At 38.5% G+C, this 15,548-nt stretch overlaps 1 protein-coding gene across 1 annotated transcript in view; it reads right to left on the reverse strand.

Moving 5' to 3' along the window:
• The window catches only part of SMC1B (structural maintenance of chromosomes 1B), a 72,627-nt gene that overhangs the window by 46,758 nt on the left and 10,321 nt on the right, over positions 1–15,548 (reverse strand). Inside the window, exons 2-7 of the mRNA XM_002922912.4 lie at positions 12,921–13,109; positions 10,719–10,831; positions 10,427–10,630; positions 6,707–6,945; positions 4,584–4,842; positions 3,553–3,693 (exon numbers count right to left, since the gene is read on the reverse strand). Of these exons, the coding sequence (XP_002922958.1) occupies positions 3,553–3,693; positions 4,584–4,842; positions 6,707–6,945; positions 10,427–10,630; positions 10,719–10,831; positions 12,921–13,109 (1,145 nt within the window). The remainder of the gene's footprint in view (positions 1–3,552; positions 3,694–4,583; positions 4,843–6,706; positions 6,946–10,426; positions 10,631–10,718; positions 10,832–12,920; positions 13,110–15,548) is intronic.

The raw sequence follows: 15,548 nt of genomic DNA on the forward strand, positions 1-15,548 counted from the left end.
TGAGTTCCTTCATGGTCATTACTTACAGGTCAGGTGGGTCTCTTAAGGGTCACCACCTCTTATGCAAGGAGCTCAGAACAAACTTCAGATATGGCTTAGCTTAACAATGGGCTTTACTGGAGTACCTGGGTGGCTCAGTTGGTTAAGAATCAGACTCGATTTTGGCCCAGGTCATGATCTCAAGGTCATGAGACTGAACCCAGCGTCCAGCAACACCCCACTTAAGATTCCCTTTCTCCCTCTGCCCCACCCCACTGCTTGCACATGTGCACGTGCTCGCTCTCATGTTCTCTCTCTCTCGAAAAAAAAATGAAATAAATGGACTTTGCTGAAGAGAATGTAAAAGGCCAGGGTCATCATCATACAGAGAAGTGTGTCGGGGACTGGGTGTCCTACTCAATACATAATAGGGGATAATCAGACTGTCTCGGTAGCAGGCACTCTGGATTGGAGATGCCAGTTGTCTGGGAAAACCAAACACTGCCCAGCACCTAGTGACCTCAGATTCTGTGGAAAGTTAAGCTCCTCCTATCCCAGAAGGGAGCCACCAGTCCTGTGGGAAATGGAGTATGGGTAAGATTTCTCCATCTCTCTCCAACCTGACATGTTCTTCTTCTTCTACTCATGGTTTTGTATTCAAAAGACAACCGCAACTCAACCACCACTTACTGATATCTAAGTACAAGGTTCACAATGGACAGTTACAAATCCTGCCTGTAAGAAGCTTCCGGTCTAGCAGAACCGTAACAATTAACTGCTTTTTTCCTCAATCTGATAAAAGCCCTTAGATTAAGCACAATGGGTGATTATATGAGGAACAAATTATTTACAGGTTTTTGGTGGGGAGGAAAAAGCGGGCCAGAGAAGGCTTTGTGGTGTGGGTAGCAACAGAATTTAATAGGTAAAGAGGAGTAGGTTTTTCCAAAACTAGCATGTACAAAGGCAAAAATGTACAATGAGTATTTGTTGAAATCCGTGTACAATTTTACGTGACACTACACAAGTGCTTTAAAAGTCGGTACTGCTCTGGTACTACATCTGTTTTTGTCCTTCCACAGAATGTCCTCTCTTCCACTCATGATTATCAAATAGTTCACCTTTCCTACTTGTTTGCATTTTCATCTGCCAACTCACAACAAGACTAAGATGAGAGGCAGTACAGCGTAGGGGTTGAGAAGACTCACTCTGGAGACAAAGTATTTGGAACCAAATCCCAGCTCTTCCACTTACTAGTTCAGTCAAGTTAACCATCTTGTGCCTTGATTCCTTCATCTGTGAAATTCCTTAGGTCAACAAATATTTATTGATTATCTGCTATAGATAAGGAATTATTCCAGACACTTGGGATGTATCAGTGAACAAAACAAAGATCCCTCCCTCCTTTGTGGAGTTTACATTCCAGAGGGGAAGGCAGAAAAATATAATATGTAAATTAAATCGTGTGCTAGGATAAATGCTATGGGAGAAACCGAGGTGGAGCAAGGGGAGCAGAAGTGCAGTGGGGACTGTAAGTTTAAATAGGGCAGTCAGGATAGGCCTCATTGAGAAGGCAACATTTGAGAAAAGACTTGCAGGAAGTGAGGGAGTTAAAAAGGAAGAAATGTAGGGAAAGCATGTTCCAAGCAGAGGAATAACCCGTGCCAAAGGCCCAAAGGCAGAAATACGTCTGATATGTTCCAGAGGCCAGTACAGCTAGATCATAGAGAATAAGAGCGAGAATAGGAAAAGAGATTTGAAAGGTCAATTGGGGTAGGAGACGTGAACAAATCAGGTAGGTCTATGTAGGGCACTCAAGAACCTTGACTTAAACTTTATGTATGATGGTGAGCCACTGCAGGACTTAAAGAGCAAGTTTCATGATCTGACCTAGATATTAAAACCATTTCTTTGGTTCTGTGCTGAGACTGTTGTGGAGGAGGTAAGAGTGGAAACGAGGAAACCTCGCAGGCTACCACAGTGGTCTAAACAACAAAAAGATGGTGACTTGGAACAGCAGCAGTGGAGAGAAGTGATATGGTTTTTGGTATACTTTGAAGTAGGAGCCAGCAGAATTTCCTAAGAGAGTAAAAAAATAACAAGTTTTCTGGTATTAGCAACCAGTAAGACTGAACTGTCATCACGTAAAATGAGCAGGATCATGTGCAGGCAGCATTTGGGTGCGAAGATCAGAAGGTCAGCTGGGATTTAGGTTGGAGGTATCTAGGTAACATCCAGAATGGGGCTGCTGACAAAGCAGCTGCTTGTATGAGGTTGTGAGCAAGAAACACAAATTCAGGAGTCGTCAGCAGATACTTCAAGCTATGAGAATATAGATCACCCAGGCAGAGAATGTAGAAAAGAGGAAAAACAAGGATGAGAACATAATACTAATATCTACTTCATCAAATTGTTTGAGGATTAAATAAATTGGGTTCATAGCAGGGCTGTAAACATGGTATACACACGGTCTGTACAAATAAACACTACATTACAATATTATTGCTGCTATCTCTGGAAACTGTCAGACCCGTTTCCAGAGACATATTTCATTTTGAAATCCCAATCCACAGCTTCTTCATCTCTACCCTAGAGCAAAGACCTACTCTATAGCACTGTGAGACGTACAGGAGCTAATGAATGCAAAGTGCCTAGCAAAGTAATCAATAAATACTTTTACTCTAAATTTCAAAATTGCCTCTAAATTCCAAATATCCACATATAAATCAAATGTATGTGTAATTTCCATATATATAGGGAATATAATAACCATTTCCCTTTACAATTCTTATCAGAAATGGTCCTGTTTTCAGGATGGCTCACTGACTCCATAAAGTATCACAAGTTGTTATTACTGCTGAATGCCACAGTAATAATTTTACAGGCCAAATCTCAGTCTTTGGAAAAGGAGGTCAGGAGGCATAGAGGGAAAGACCAACTAGTTCATACATCATCACACTCCCTTTCGTCTTGTTCACCCTACCCATCTCTGTGAGGTAGACGCATCTGTCCTCATCATACACATGAAGAAATCAAAGCTTAGAGAAGTGAAATAATTTAGTTATGTCTCAAGATTACACAGGTCAGGGACGGAACAAGACTGGCAGGAAGCCAGGTCTCCCTTACTCCGGGTGGGGAACATGGTCATGCTGTCTTGCTGGTCACTTCCTGTGTAGAGCTCCTCCTGGGCTGTGTCCTTAATGTTCCCACAGGACTTTGCATTCACCTCTATTATGATACTTGTTTGTTTTTTCCCTTTATCAAGCCTCCTCCTCACCTTACTGGACTACAATACACGTAAGAACAAAAACTGTGTGGTCTGCCCTTGCCTGTCACTACACAGATGTGTAGAAAATACTTACTGATCACATGAATGAAGGCACTGTCTACTTCCACCTTAGACCACCATGAAAGAGCACCAGAATGGTACTAAGCAGCAAAACGGGAATCCAGAATTTTTTAAATTAATTGCTTATGTCTAGTGTAAAACCATTTATATATTGAAAAGCTGATACAGAAAGAGAATAAAATTTCATTGAAAATAATTCCCAGTCATGACTGCACAAACCAAGGTACCTGAACTTCTCCATGCCTCCTCTTTTCAAACGCCAGTCTGTCTTTGTCAGCCTTCTGTTCCCACTGCAGCTTTTCCAGCTGTTGGGTCATTATAGCCACTTTCTTTCTTACTTGTTCCTTAAGTTCTTTGTAACGATCCAGCTGTAAAAGAAGCATTTAAATATTACTAACTCACATAAGAAGCACAAGAGGAGATTTGTAGGACGCCATTTACTAGCAGATAATTAATCTTATCAAAAGTTTTATATAAATTAGATGACAGTTTGCCATTTTCTCCAGGTAAGATCATATGAACACAAAATGAACCTCTTCTTGTTTAAAACTGTTTCTTAGACAGATAAATAAGGTATACAAAACCATAACATCTCTGTAAGAAATTCTTAGAAGAGAAAGGGGATTAAAACTCACTAATAGTCCAAAAGCAAGAAGAGTTCAGATAAAATTACATATTTATTTATATAGTTACTGTTATTTTAGAATATATATTGTAATGTAAGATTATCACAAAATTAATGAAAGATAAATGATAAAAAATTCAGTTGAGAGAATTTTGAAAACTCTGAATTACAAATTTTTAGGTACCTACTACTAATTTATAATTAAATCTTACATACCAAATTCACCACCACATTTAAACCACCTCAAATAATCAACTTCTCTCCTGCCAATTACGTGGTCGTGTTTCTTCAAAGCCACGTACATCTGATTTTTAAGTTTTTATAATATTCATAAGGAAAAAATGATCACCTTTAAAACATAAGAACATAATTTAATTGGAAGTCTTGTTGACGTATTTTCTATGGCTTTAATTAACTCACAAAAGTTATGCCATCTAATCTTATAAGTAAAAATAGCCTAGTCTAAAGATTAAATTTATACTCTGTATATAGGCTGAGAATTTTCAACCCCCATAATTTAGATGAGGATTGTCTGAGGATAATCTCTTAAAATATCAGAGGACATTCTTTAAATCGTTTCTAAGAAGCTGAAATAATAGAAATGTAAATTTTCTCATTTGTTGACTTGTTCACCTGACTGGCTTCTAGTTCAATGTCTCGCCCCTTGTATAAGATTTCTTCCTCAACCTGCTTTTCAAAACTTCTCCATGCACCATCTAAATCAACCAGCTCTGTCTCCAAGGCTTTTATGTCATCTTCCTGTTTAGAACACTGTTTCTCACTGTCCTTTATTGATTTCTTAGCCACTTCTAATTTCTTGAGGTGGTGAGAAGTGTTTTCTTTGGCTTTAATGTACTGAGGCCTTTTCTGATTTAAAAGCGCTTCAAGAGATCTAAAAAGAAAATAAAATTTGCTTTAAAGTAAATTAAATCTATACTATATAAAGGAAGTTCTTTTGATCAAATCATACATTTAAAAATAAATTCTAAAAATTAACCTGCAGAGACTGTAAGCAGATCAGAGGTTTCCAGAGGTGGGGCTGGTGGTGGAGGTGGGAGGGGGACTGAATAGATGGAGTACAGGGGAATTTTCTGAGTGGTAAGCCACTCTGTATGATACTATAATGGTGGTCATATGACACCATGCATTTGTTAAAACCTATAGAACTTTATAGCATTGAGAGTGAACCTTAATGTAATGTATGCAAATTAAAAAAGATCACTTAGGAGGTCAAGGGATCCTAGATGGAATGTAACCAAAACATCTACTATATTACCAACGTATGAAACCACCTTACTGAACGGGGTTGAGGGGGAAGGTGCTAACCTAAATAACTTTGAAAATGAGTCAAGTCTATAAAACTAAAACTTTGGCTTCAGACGGGGGGCGGGGAATGGGATAGGCTGGTGATGGGTAGTAAGGAGGGCACGTATTGCATGGTGCACTGGGTGTCATGCGCAACTAATGAATCATGGAACTTTACATCAAAAACCAGGGATGTATGGTATGGTGACTAACATAATAAAGTAAAAAAATATTATTATAAAAAAATTAAATTAAATTAAATTAAAAAAAAATAAAACTAAAACAAAAGGAATTGTACATAAGCATTATACTCTAGTTGCTTAAGTTGTTCCCCATGAGGGTATGGGTTAACAACTCTGATACTGGGGCGCCTGGGTGGCTAAGCATCTGCCTTCGGCTCAGGGCGTGATCCCGGCGTTCTGGGATCCAGCCCCACATCAGGCTCCTCCACTAGGAGCCTGCTTCTTCCTCTCCTACTCCCTCTGCTTGTGTTCCCTCTCTAGCTGGCTGTCTCTCTCTCTGTCAAATAAATAAATAAAATCTTAAAAAAAAAAAAAGAACAACTCTGATACTCCTATGCATGATGACTGGAATTGAAAATGAACAGCAAATGGTAAGATTTCAGCCTTTTTGATGGCTGAATAATATTCCATTGTGTATATCTACCACATCTCTTTATCCATTCATCTGTTGTTGGACAGCTGGCCTTCTTCTCATAGTTTGGATATTATGGACATTGCTGCTATAAACACTGGGGTGCGGGTGCCCCTTCGGATCACTACATTTGTATCCTTTGGGTAAATACCTAGTAGTGCAATTGCTCGGTCATAGGGCAGCTCTATTTTTAACTGGATGGAACTGGAGGGTATTATGCTAAGAGAAATAAGTCGGTCAGAGAAAGACAATTATCATATGGTTTCACTCACACGTGGAATTTAAGAAACAAAACAGAGGATTATAGAGGAAGGGATGGAAAAATAAGACGAAATCAGAGAGGGAGACAAACCATAAGAGACTCTTAATCATAGGAAACAAACTGAGGGTTGCTGGAGGGGAGGTGGGTGAGGGGATGGGGTAACTGGGTGATGGGCATTAAGGAGGGCATGTGGCACGATGACTAAATATAATGTGGTATTCTTGATCAGAAACAGGACACTGAGGAAAAATCAGAAAATATGAGTAAAGGATGGACCTTAGGTAATAGTGGTGTCTCAACACTGGTTAATGAATTCTGACAAGTGTATCATATTAATAATGTGAAAAGTAGGAGAAACTGAGTGTAGGGAATAGGGGAACTCTTGCTATCTTTGTAATTTTTCTGTGTATCTAAAAGTATTTCAAAGTAAAAAGTTTTTTTAAAAAAATCAACTTTCAGAGTGGCACTTATATTTTTATTTTTTCTATCAATACACATAAAATCCAGCTGTTAGTAACTATTTTTAAAAACTCACTTTAATTCTTTTTCTGTTTGTTGTAGCTGTCTGGTTAGCATTCCATGTTCCTTCTTCTTGGCTTTCACTATGTTTTCATGATGAGAAAGAGACTCCTTTGAGACACTCAAGTCCCTACTCACATGCTCTAACTTAGTGTTCAGGAAACGAATTTTCTGCTCATTATGATATAGTTGGAAAAGATGTAATTGTATCTTGTTCATTTTCAGTTCTTCAAGGAGACTCTGGTAACGTTCTGCCTATAAAACAGTACAATTCAACAACAGTTAAAAGGGAGTATATTTAAGATGACCTTTCATAAACTCAGCAATAGTACCAACAAATGATCTCTAAGGAATTAAATTATTTATTATTTATCTATTATTTATTATTCACAAGTTATTAAACTTATGAAATAAATTACTTAGGTCATTAAGAAACAGTATTCTTGTCAAAAGTAGCATTATTTGGAGAAGGTTTCTGGATACAGTTATATAATAAACCAGTAAACCAGTAAATGATTTTATTTTCATATATTCGGTGGTCAGAACAATGAAGTGGTACCTGCTGACCTAGGTCTTTGTCCCATTTCTGTCTTGATCTCAGAATATGGCAAGTCCATTAGTAGTTCTGACATCAGCTTCCTAATATGTAAACTGAAGGAAGTTATATGACTTATAAGGTCCCTAGTAGCTTTATTTTTTAAAAAAGACTTATTTATTTGAGAGAGCGCATCTGCGCTCCCACGTGCACGCAAGCAGGGGAAGGGGCAGAGGAAGAGGGAGAGAAGCAGACTCCCTGCTGAATGCAAGCCTGAGGAGGGGCTCAATCCCTTGACCCCGAGATCATGATAAATTCATGGATTCCAGGTAAGATTCTTGCAATAAGATGTAATTTTTCTGTTAACAGAAATATTAAAATTCTAAAATATATGTTAAACGGAAGAATTTCCTTAGCATTTGTATTATTACTAAAAGAATAAAGGGCTGCGTTGAAGGGAAATCTCCTAATCAATGATGTATTCCAAGTAACAGGTAAACAGCCATTTGCCATGACATTGTAAAAAATAGTTAGGAAATTTGATAATTCTAACGTCCTTATAAAGTTTAAAGTTCTGCAACTCTACATTTCTATAAATTGTTTCAGTATATTATGAATGATGAGGGAATGGAAGGCAAGCTGAGGACAAAGCAGAAGCTGACACCCTGCAACCCCCTCCCCCTGGGATGTATGAAGCATTCCTCAGGCACTCCTGGCTGCCCTAAAGGACAGAGAAACAGTTAACCTATAGATACCACAATCTTGCAAGACTTGAGTCTCCCTCAGTTTACAAATGTCTCAGCAGTTTACAAGAACAAAGCTATCAGTAATCTAGCCTCCAGAAGGGAATGTATGTAGACACAATTAAATTTCCTTACTACCTACAGCCCATTGACAAATCCTTGAAACAGACACAGTGACATTCCTCTAGGAACTCAGCGGCCTCCTCCTCGATGTTAATACTTTGCTAAGGGCCAAAGGCAGTCCTAGCCTGACCCCCTCCCCTCCACCAGGATCCTGTAAGTCTACTTTAGCGTATAAAAATTCCTTTAGAAACTTCCTTTATCTCTAACCACCCCCCCCAAGATACGTGTTGGCAATCATCCCCCAAGCATATGGCCCACCGATATACATCTGAAGGGTCTCATGACTAAGGTTTTTTTTTTTTTTTTAAAGATTTTATTTATTTATTCGACAGAGATAGAGACAGACAGCCAGCGAAAGAGGGAACACAAGCAGGGGGAGTGGGAGAGGAAGAAACAGGCTCATAGCGGAGGAGCCTGATGTGGGGCTCGATCCCATAATGCCCTGAGCCGAAGGCAGACGCTTCACCGCTGTGCCACCCAGGTGCCCCTCATGACTAAGGTTTTATTAGATCGTAATAAATGACCTTTTCCTAACAACAGCTAGCCTCCTCAAGGTCCTGGAAACCTTGTTTCCAAAATTCCTTAGAGACTTAAGCTATCCCTAACCCCCTCCCAACTTGAGGGTATATAATGGGCCATTCCTCATGATTCTGGAGCAGCTCTTTCTGCCCACGGGTTCTGTCCCCATGCTTTAAAAAACCACCATTTTTGCACCAAAGATGTCTCAAAAAATTCTTTCTTGGTCATCAGCTCTGGACTCCACCCCACTGAACCTCACCTATATGCCACAACCTCATCAATGAATATCATAGTCTTTCACTGACACCACCTCTCTCCACTAACAAAACCAAGGACATATACACATATGTAAAAATATGAAGAAACAGAGATACATCACAATGAGAAACACAACCACTTTTCATTTATGTCTTCAAATATTAATGACTGCCTACTATATGCCTGGCCCTTGTTTCTGGGAATGTAGTAGAGAAGATGGAAACAGTCTCTCCTTGTATCAGCTTATAAGCTAGTTGTTCTAATGGTGGGGGAGGGGGAATCAGAGAGTAAACAAGCAAACATAATAAACAAGATAATTTCATACAGCAATATATGTTACAAAAAAAAAAAACCCACAATAGGGTAATGCAATAGTACCAGGGAGGGGGTGCCAACTTAGATTGGGGTGTGGATAGCAAATGCCTGCCCAAGAAAATATCTTTTTAACGACAACGTGAATGAGAAAGTATTGGCCACGCAAATATCATGCACATAGCTATCTAGGCAGGAGAAACAGCAAAAGCTCTGAGCTAGAAGTGAGTGCATTATGTTCAAGAAACAGTAAAGGGCAGTTGGTGGGAGAGTAGAGGAAACTAAAGCTTGAGAGGTGGGTAAGGGGCCATGTAAGTAGGCTGGGGAGGTAGACTAGAGGGAAGCACTGCACTGATAAAGGTTTTATGCAAGAGAAAGGCTCTGATTTGCATTTGACAAAGATCACTCTAAATGCAAACAATTATCAACTATAAATAAGGCACTACACTAGGCACTGTGAAGGGCACCAAGAAATACCACAGAACAGTATCTGTAAAGTGTGTCTATGGCCTCCTAGAGTTTTCCAGTACCCTTTTAGGGAGCTCCTGAGGTCAAAACTCTTCATAACAATAGTAAGACCTCATTTGCTTTTTTCATTGTGTTGACACCTGCACCAATGGTGGGTAAAGATGTGAGGCCTTAACATAAATAAGGGTTGATACAGAAGGAGATAGGAGATTCTTCTATTCAGCCATTTATTAAGGAGATTATAAGTATGTAAAACAATGCCATCCTTCTAATTAGTTTTAGAAAATGCAGTTATTTTTCATAAAAATATGTCATTTATGTTAACATATAATGTTCAGTATTGTTGTTTTAACATTGGCTGTTAAAATATATTTTAAAAATTTCTCAGTTTTAATTTCAAATATAATAAATATTGGTAGATAGGACCCACATTTACACAAACTCTTTGGGGATTTTATAAATTTTTAAGAGTGTAAGGGGACGAGGTCCAAAAGTTGAAAGCCTCTGTCATGTAAGATATAAACCCTTTAAGCTTATCTTTAATCGGCAAAATCAGACATTTTTGCAGTTGAGGTTGTACTGCCTCTTTAGGAAAAAACAACAACAACAAAAAAACCCAGTAGAAACTACCTCAGAAAGTTTATTTTTAATGAACAGTGGGCTTTGTTTTACTTTATTTTAAAAATTTTGTTAGTAACCCCAAGCCAATACCTAGCAGCGCGAACAGACAGAAAGTCTTTGTATCCAACACTTATTGGTTCCACCATCACAAACTTACCTCTTCTTTCTCTAATTTTGCATGTTTGCGTTCTGCAGCTACATTTTTTTTCTTATTAAAATTAAACTGTGCATCCTCTTCAGCTTTCTGTAACTTTCGTTTCTTTTCCTCATATTCTGCTATAAGCTCTCCTGAAGTGCTGATTTCCTCAAAAAACTGGGTTCTTTCTTTGGGTTTTTTCATTGAAATCGACTCTACAGTTCCCTTTTAAAAACAGTAAAGCACATCAACATATAAACTATATGGATGTATTTTCAAAATCATGAACAAATAAACTAGCACAGCTCCTTACCTGAAACACTAGACAGTTCCGTGCTTTGACTATTATGCCTATCTTTTCCAGCTCAGCTATGTACACAGAACGACTCACCAGATTATCGTCAAAATGAAATTCTGAGCATACCCCTAAATAAAAGAATAAAAGCTATTATTGGAAGTATAAATAGCAGACATGTAACAACAACCATTCAAAGTTTAGTAAAATTGTTTTCCTTACTGAAATGGTCAGCTATGCAATAACATACATGTTATTAATAAATGCATTTAATCAGTCAACACATATTGAATGTCCACTACATGCCAAGAAGCATTCTACAGCAGTGAACAAAATGGACAAAAGTCTGGATCTCAAGGAGTTTATATCCCATGATGCAGACAGACAAAAATGAGATATGTAAGTACAATAAATATCACGTGAGAAAATGTTAAGTGCTAAGGAGTAAAAGAGAGCAGGGAAGGGATATGGAGGTCTCTGTGTACGGGGAACAGGCATTACAATTTTAAAGAGGATGATGTTATGGTCTGTTTGTGTCCCCTCTAAATTCATATGTAGAAATCCTAACCCCCCAAAAGCGATGGCATTAGGAGGTGGGGCCTTTGGGAGGTGATTAAGTTGTGACTGTGGTGCCCTCGGGGATGTGATTAATGGGCTTACAAAAGAGACCCCACAGAGCTCTCTAGTTCCTTCCACCAATGTGAGAATATAATGAGATGTCTGCAAATCCAGAAGACAGCCCCTCATTAGACCATACTGGCAACCTGATCTTAGACTTCCTGCCTCCAGAACAGTGAGAAATAAATTTTTATTGTTTATAAGGTATTTGTTATAGCAGTGCAAACAAAGACAAATGGGCTGGGAACAAGAACAAAACTGAGGCACCGCACTTCTGATTCGAATATATATTACAAAGCCACAGTAATCAAAACAGTATGGCACTGGCATAAGAATAGACAGAGAGACCAATGGAACAAAACAGTCCAGAAATACTGCATGATCTCACATATATGCGGAATCTAAAATAGGTAAACTCATAGAAGCAGAGAATAGAATGCTGGATGCCAGCAACCGGGGGGAGAAAAAAAAATGGGGAGATGTTGGTCAAGGGTTGCTAAGTTTCAGTTATGCAAGATGGTAAATTCTGGAGATCTAATGTATAGCAATGTGACTACAGTTAACAATACTGCATTATATACTTCAAATTTGCAATGAGGGTAGATCTTAGGTATTCTCACCACAAACACATACACTCATGCACATGCAAAGAAAACAGTAACCACGTAAGGTGATACATACCTTAATTAGCTTGATTGTGCTGTTTACTTCATAATGTATATTAAAACATAGATGTATACCGTAAATACAAGCAATTTTTTTAATTAGCATTTTTTCTTTCTTTTTTTAAAAAATAAGTTCTAGGCCCAGGTGTGGCCCAAACCCACAATCCCAAGATCAACAGTCGCATGCTCTTCTGACTGGGCCAGCCAGGAGCCCCTGGATACCTGCAATTTTTACCTGTCAATTATACCCCAATAAAGATGGGAAAACATAAATTTATGATGATTTATTAGATAAATAGAGTGGGCTAGGGAAACTTTACTGTAACAGAGTCTTTTGAATAAAAACCCAAAGGATCTATGCGGTAATGTGATAAAATACTTAAGTTACTAAGATGTAAGTATTTCCAGAATTATCAGTGGCTCAATCTGGAGAAAGTTAGTAAGACAGTATTTATACATTAGAACATTAAGACCATGTTCTAGTGCACCAGCATGAAATACCAAAAACAGAAAAACAACACCAAGACATGCCAAGTCTCTGCAAACGCTCAGCATATAGAAAAGATACATGTAAACAACTCTCAGTCTTCCTTACTCAGGGATACACACACCTAGAGAACCTCTTTCGCTTTAACCTAATAACCAGGTAGAAAAATGCTATTTGGCAGCAGGGAAATGTGAACAAATCCATCTGCTTAAAGACAACTGTTAGTGGAGAATCAAACAGGTTGTAGTACTTGCTTCTGAGCTTTGCTGTCTTAGAGGAAAAAAACCCCAAATCTCTAGTTTATTATGCCAGTGGAATAACAAATCACACCCTTTAAAAAAAGAAAAAACGGATGATCTGACTTAAATTTGAAAAATCAAATGACTCAGAAGCAATTATCTACCAAAAAAAATCAAATGACTCAGAAGCAATCATCTACCAAAAAACTACCTCGGATAGTCCTTGTAAATGTTTTCTCTTTTCCACTTTCCTCCACGTACACAATTTTCACACTTGCAGAAGAAGAGACGGGTTTTCCAATATGTGCTCCATGAATGAGTTCTTGAATATTTTTCACTCTTAAATTAGCTGTTTTCTCTCCCATTACAAAACTAAGTGCGTCCATTACATTAGATTTTCCTGGGAAAGAAGAGAGGAAAAATTTATTCCTTCTTAATAATAAAAAACCTTGCCCAGAGTCAAATAAACCAGGCCACCAATGGAAGTGAAATATAGCCAATACACGTCTCAACAGTACTGTCTCTATATTTAAGAAGCATGTGACTACACAATTTTATGTAGATCACTGGTTTCTTCTATGCAGCTATGGTAGAGTATTAAGTGGCCTAAATTTAAGGACCTAAATAAGTGGATCTAAACTCCAACTCTCCTCCATTATTAAATATTATACTCTGGCAAATTATCTCTGAATTTCAGTTATTACCATTTTATGAACATTAACTATCACGTACTTTTATTTTTTTTATATTTTTTTATTTTTTAAAGATTTATTTATTTATTTGACAGAGAGAGACCACCAGCGAGAGAGGGAACACAAGCAGGGGGAGTGGGAGAGGAAGAAGCAGGCTCATAGCGGAGGAGCCTGATGTGGGGCTCGATCCCATAACACCGGGATCATGACCTGAGCCGGAGGCAGACGCTTAACGACTGCGCCACCCAGGCGTCCCTAACTACCACATACTTTTAAAAATGGCTAACTATATCTAAGATATTCCCACGGACAAGAATAAGGTTGCTAGAATATTTATGATTGGTAGGAGTTGGTGGTACAAAAAAGTCATACAGCAGGCCTAAGCCTGCTTTTTTTTTTTTTTTAAAGATTTTTATTTATGTATTTGAGAGGGAGAGCACACAGGGCGGGGCGGGGGTGGGGAAGGCAGAGGGAATGCCTGTATCCTTTTGAATTAGTGTTTTTGTATTCTTGGGTAAATACCCAGTAGTGTGATTACTGGATCACAGGCTAGCTCTATCTTTAACTTTTTGAGGAACCTCCATTCTGTTTTCCACATTGGCTGTGCCAGTTTGCATTCCCATCGACAGCGCACATAGGTTCCTTTTTCTCCACATCCTCATCAACGCTGTTATTTCTTGTGTTTTTGCTTAGCCATTGTGGAGGTGTGAGGTGCTAGCTCATTTTAATTTTGATTTGCATTTCCCTGATGATGAACGACGTGGAGCATCTTTTCATGCGTCTGTTAGCTATCCGTGTGTCTTCTCTGGAGAAATATCTGTTCATGTTGTCTGCCCATTTTTAAATTGATTATTTGCTTTTTGGGTGTTGAGTTGTATAACTTCTTTATATATTTTGGATACTAAAACTTTATCTAAATCCATTCATCTTTTGAGCCAGCAATTCCATTTCTAGAAATCTATCTCCCTGATATACGTGCACAGCTATACAATGGAAAATACACAATTATGCAATCCATTATAGGTTTTTTTCTAACAGGAAAAGATCAGAAACAACTCAAGTGTCTAGAAATTAAAGGAATACTTGAAATAACTGTATAACAGCCATGCAATGGAGATTACAAAGCAGAAAGAGAACAGAAGAGGATGTAGTAAATGAAAAAAAAAATTTATAACAGCATATATAGTAAAAAACTAAATATAAACTTTGGCATAAAGAGAACTGTGGGGTTAGAAATAGCAATACATCTGGGGCGCCTGGGTGGCACAGCGGTTAAGCGTCTGCCTTCGGCTCAGGGCGTGATCCCGGCGTTGTGGGATCGAGCCCCACATCAGGCTCTTCCGCTGGGAGCCTGCTTCTTCCTCTCCCACTCCCCCTGCTTGTGTTCCCTCTCTCGCTGGCTGTCTCTATCTCTGTCAAATAAATAAACAAAATCTTTAAAAAAAAAAAAAAAAGAAATAGCAATACATCTATATTTTCTTGCATTTGCAAAAAGGGATACTGAAAAATAATCAAGAAATGGTCATTTATACAAGGTGGAGAGCAGGACACAGAAACTGAGTTGGACACCTGTTTGCCTCTCCTGGTCCATTTTCCACCCTGCTTTTTGCCTTGTATCAATAGGCTCTCATGCCTTTTGGCTTCTAGTTGGATTTGGCCAATGGGGAGCTCTGGCAGGAGGATAGGAAAAAAATGGGGTCAGGGTATTTATTCCCCTACTTCCCTCTCTGTGAAGTAACTTCCAATTAGCTGTGTCCTTTGACAGGTCCCCGCCCTTAAATTTCCTTTTGGGTTCCTTCCTCTCTGGGCCTTGGGTGGTGACAGATCTATTGTACTAACCCTGTAATTCCTCTAGTCCTTGGAATTCCTTTATAGCCTCCCACACCTTTGTAATTAGTACCTTTGTAAATAAACCTTCCACAAATTGTCCTCATTTGAGTGTGTCACCTATTTCCTATTGGGACCCTGACTGATAGAGGGAACAGGGCAGAAGCAAGATTTCTCAGGGTATACCTTTCTATAGTTTTGACCCATGAAATACGTATCTGTATTACCCATTTTAAAAAACCCTAAAATTTAAAAATTCTATAAATGAAAACAATCATAAACAAGTAAACTTAACTGAGTATTAAATTGGTGATAGCCAT

Source organism: Ailuropoda melanoleuca, chromosome 15 (genome assembly GCF_002007445.2).
Source record: "Ailuropoda melanoleuca isolate Jingjing chromosome 15, ASM200744v2, whole genome shotgun sequence".
Taxonomy (NCBI): domain Eukaryota; kingdom Metazoa; phylum Chordata; class Mammalia; order Carnivora; family Ursidae; genus Ailuropoda; species Ailuropoda melanoleuca.